The sequence below is a fragment of the Palaemon carinicauda genome, chromosome 10 (assembly GCF_036898095.1).
Source record: "Palaemon carinicauda isolate YSFRI2023 chromosome 10, ASM3689809v2, whole genome shotgun sequence".
Taxonomy (NCBI): domain Eukaryota; kingdom Metazoa; phylum Arthropoda; class Malacostraca; order Decapoda; family Palaemonidae; genus Palaemon; species Palaemon carinicauda.
In genome coordinates this window covers 81,851,730-81,856,389 of record NC_090734.1, presented here as the reverse complement: position 1 = coordinate 81,856,389, position 4,660 = coordinate 81,851,730, and the positions used below count along the sequence as shown (strand labels likewise).

General features: G+C 35.8%; 2 protein-coding genes across 2 annotated transcripts; both read left to right on the top strand.

The window, feature by feature from the left end:
- The first annotated feature begins 1,652 nt into the window (after positions 1-1,652).
- Positions 1,653-2,117, top strand: LOC137648084 (KRAB-A domain-containing protein 2-like). Its single transcript, XM_068381019.1, has one exon. It carries the CDS (start codon positions 1,653-1,655, stop codon positions 2,115-2,117), a length of 465 nt encoding a protein of 154 aa, XP_068237120.1.
- A 73-nt stretch (positions 2,118-2,190) lies between these two features.
- LOC137648082 (uncharacterized) lies at positions 2,191-3,579 on the top strand. Its single transcript, XM_068381018.1, has 2 exons — positions 2,191-2,479; positions 3,257-3,579. The coding sequence occupies exons 1-2, from the start codon at positions 2,191-2,193 to the stop codon at positions 3,577-3,579; spliced, it is 612 nt and encodes a 203-aa protein (XP_068237119.1).
- Positions 3,580-4,660: the final 1,081 nt, after the last annotated feature.

Here is a 4,660-nt window from a genome sequence, read left to right as displayed (position 1 = left end):
TTTCCACACATTTTTTTCTTTTGCAAGATTTTTCTTCCACTTTTTAATTTTCTGAAATAAGATCCTTCTGTCTCTTGGTATGCACGTCTTTTGTTTATTGTTTTTTTTCGGTACATATTTTTCAACAATTTTCTCCAGTATTTTGTACAGTATATCCGTATTTACCTGTATATTATCACTTATAAATACATTTTTCCATTCTTTATTCAGTTCTTCATTTATTTCTGACCATTTTATATTCTTACTGTAAAAGTTATATTTTCCATATCCTTCCCAAAGTTTTGTGCTTTTATTAATTCTGTGATCACTTGCTTTGGAATGAACTATCAATTCTATGACATTGTGGTCTGAAATTCCCATGTTATACACTATTATTTCTTTAACATAATTCACCTCATTCACAAATACTAGATCTAGGACATTTTCCTTTCTTGTTGGAATGTGGTTTATTTGTGGCATATTATTTTCTAATAGCATATCTTGAAGCTTTTCAAATTGCCTCTTATCTTCTGCGCTACTATTACTATCTTTTTTATATGTATACATACAACCACTTTCTTCTATCCGTTCTTTCCAATCCACGAAAGGAAAGTTAAAATCTCCGGATAGGAGTATATTCCAGTCTTTCTGGTTTCTACATATATCATCTATTTTTTCTATTATTATGTCAAACTCCTTAGTGTTTGGGGGTCTGTAAACTACAATATTCATTATTTTTTCAAATTCAAATTCTACCGCAATCAATTCACATTCTGTGTTGCTGTATTTTTCACATACTTTTCCTTGATTTATGTCTCTTCCATATATTGCGGTTACCCCTTCATTCCTATTTTTTCTGTCTGATCTATAAGTTTGGAAACCCTTTATCTGGTCATCACTGCCAGTCTCTTGGGAATACCATGTTTCACTTATATTTAATATATCTATTTTTTCAATTTGGGTTAGTTCTTCTAAGAACTCTATTTTCCTTTTAGAGTTACTCGTGACTAAACCCTGTGCATTCATTACTATTATGGTTTGTGTTTCATCCCCATTATTTAATATTGGTAATAATATGGATTCTCCCATGCTTCCTTCCTGTTCTGATATGATGTTCTTTTCTTCATTTCCCGGAATTCTGCCATTAAAAAATCCAACTTTTCTATTATATTTGCTCTTTCGCCTTCATATTTATTTGTGTGTGTATACCTGCAACTGTCCCCATATCTGCACCAACCCCTGGCATTATAGATGCATTCTTTGTAGTTGGGCTCTAAATGTGCAGGTTTGGGTTGAAAGGCCTCATATCTTGGGGCTCTTGGTTCAAAGCGCGGTATATATATTACAGTCAATCTCTAAATCCAGACAACTTGTAAATTGACTGACTATTTCAGGTAATTTGTGAACTGCCTAGTTCACCCAGTCATTTTAAAAATCAGCTGAAAATCGCAGACAATTTACAAAGTGACTAAAATTTTGATAGATTTTCTTGGCATAATGACTGAAATGATCCTGTGTGTGTTTGTTTTAACTATCTGTTACCCTCTCACTGCCATTACAGGCAAAGGGTACAGGCGTCTGCGGGCGGAACAGCTAATTAGAGCAGTTGTGTGTTGGCCTTGTCCTTGACACTGTCCTTCCGTGAGGTGTAGGCTAATTTATTTGGGGAAGCTATGGCGTGTTCCCAAGAAGAAAATTTCTACGAGAAAGTGATGTTGAAGAAGAACTCTGATTCAAAGTCATTAATACTAACTAAAATTGAGTACTACAATCTGATAGAGGAACTCAGAGTTGCATCAAGTGCAAAAAGCAAATCAAATCGGCAGTATTACATCCTTGGACGTTACGAAGTTCTTCAGTGTGGTGGTGTTGAAAAGTTAATAAAAAAACGAAAGGATGAAACTCAAGAACTTGTTTATTTTGTACACGTTGAAGATATGTTTGAAACTATAAAAAGTGCCCACATTGCTACGGGACATGGCGGAAGAGACAAAATGGTCAAAGAGCTGTCAAAATATGCGAACATAATTAGAGATACTATAGAACTGTTCAAATCTTTGTGTGTTCAGTGTCAAAAGTCAAAAGAAAGGGAAGAGATGTGCGACAAAGGGAGTAACTGTCAAACCGATTTTATCTAAGGATTACGGTTCACGATCTCAGGTGGACCTTGTTGACATGCAGTCTTGCGCCAGAGGAAAGTATAAGTGGATAATGGTGTACCAAGATCATCTAACAAAGTATTGTATATTGCGCCCCTCAACTTCAAAAAGAGCCGCTGAGGTTGCATTCCAGCTAATGGACATATTCTTAATGTTCGGGGCCCCTCAAATTCTTCATAGTGATAATGGTAGTGAATTTACAGCATTGGTAATTTCGGAACTCAAACTTCTTTGGCCAGACCTGTTGATTGTTCATGGTAAACCAAGGCATCCACAGAGCCAGGGATCTGTTGAACGCCTTAACTGTGATATAAAAGACATGCTTATTTCATGGGACTCAGGTTTGTGCAGTTCCAAAAGAACTCCAGTTACCATTCTGGAATCAAACAATCTCCATACAAAGCACTCTTTGGTGTTGACGCCAGAGTAGGTCTACGTTCAACTGCACTTCCAGAAGAAGTTTTGAGGACAATGATCACTGAAGAGGATTTACTTGGAGCTTACAGTTTCTCCTCTGACTCTACTCGGCCAGACGAATCACCCAAGTTCACGAACCCTCCAGACGATTCACCTGAATGTTCTGCTCCTCCAAATGATTCGTCAGAGTACTTCGCTCAGCCAGGTAGATGCAAAAAATAAATAAATAAATAAATAAATAAATAAATAAGGAAAGAAAAGTAACTGCATTAATTCTTTGTTTTCGTTTATTCAGATGGTTCATCAGTCTGCTCCTCCAAATGACTCGCCAGAGGACTTCGCTCAGCAAGGTAGAGATGGAAAAAAAATACTGTTATAAAATATAACTGATAAAGAATTGGGTTAAATTTAATTTGGTTAAATTTCAAACTACATGGCAAGTCTATCACCATTAATTATTTCTTTTTATTTTGTTATTAAGGAAAGAAAAGTAACTGCATTAATTCTTTGTTTTTGTTTATTCAGATGGTTCATCAGAGAGCTCTGCTCTATAAAAAAATCTTTTGTTATAAAATGTAAATATTAAACTAATTTGGTTAAATTCCAAACCACATGGTAAGTCAATCTCCATTGATTAAATGTTCTTTTGTTATTAAGGAAAGAAAAGTAACTGCATTTATTCTTTGTTTTCCTTTATTCAGATGACTCAGCAGAGGGGTCTGCCTATCCAGTCAGTCCAACCTGTGGCCAGAATTCTAAAGGAAGACTTCATCAGCTCCAAGAAGACATAGCACTTCAACGGTCCAGAGTATCAGCTGGTCAGTTAGCTCATGCTGAGCGCATGGTCAAACGTAGTCGTTTAGAACACGTCCCAGGTGATCCAGGAGATAACGTGACAATTCCCATCCCGTTAGTTGATCGAGGGAAAGGTGATCCCCGAAATGTTATCGGTGTTATCCTAGATCGTAACGAAAATGACATGTATCGAATAAGTGTGAGAGATGGGATACTCAAGGGGCACTAGAGTAGGAGCCAATTTGATATCTGCAGCCATCAACTGTATAGTATTGATGAAATAAGTGCAGACAAGGAAATAGGACTTCATCAAGCAGTACAGCAATCATCTAGGTTTGGTGGTCAAGGTTATGCTAAGTGCAATTGTACTGCAGGCAAGAAACAGTGTCAAACAAATCGCTGTAAATGTTACAAAGAAGGTCACAAGTGCGATAGTTGGTGCCACTCTAGTTTAAATTGTAAGGATAAAAAATGATATAATAATAAAAATGTCGCATTTTAGAATTAAGTTTTAATTTTGTAATTATCTCGTTCCTGAGGTTTTAGAAAATAAAGATTTACTCAAGAAACAGGTTTGTTTTTCTGTCTGTTCATTACGGTGCCACTCTAGTTTAAATTGTAAGAATAAAAAATGATAAAATAATAAAAATGTCGCATTTTAGAACACACACACACACAGACGTTCCTCGGCTGGGCGGAGTCGGAGAGTTGTGATCCATAGCAGGATCATTTCAGTCATTATGCCAAGAAAATCTATCGAAATTTTAGTCACTTTGTAAATTGTCTGCGATTTTCAGCTGATTTATAAAATGACTGGGAGAACTAGGCAGTTCACAAATTACCTGAAATAATTAGTCACTTTACAAATTGTCTGGATTTAGAGATTGACTGTAACATATACACGGCCTGCTTTTTTGTTTCTTTTTTTTTGTTGCTTTTTTGTTTCTTTTTTTGTTTCTTTTTTGCTTTCATTTTTCTTTTCAGTTTGCTGAGTTTTCTTACTTTCATTCATGGTTGCAGGATGCATATATCGACATTTTTTGTTGTAAATGCATCCTTTTCCTTCTTTTAGGTTTTTGCATATTTTTGGATGGAGATCTCTGCATTCGTCTCCATATCCGTCTAAATACGCACATTTACCATATATTTCATAATTATGGCATATCTTTGGATGCTTGTAGTAGCATCTTTCGCCAAACCTGCAATTCCCTCTTTTCAGCATATTGCAGACTATATCCTTCTTTTCTATTTTTTCTTGTTCTTGCTCTTCCCTAAAATTATGTAGGTCCGGGTAGAGTCTCTTGGGTCTA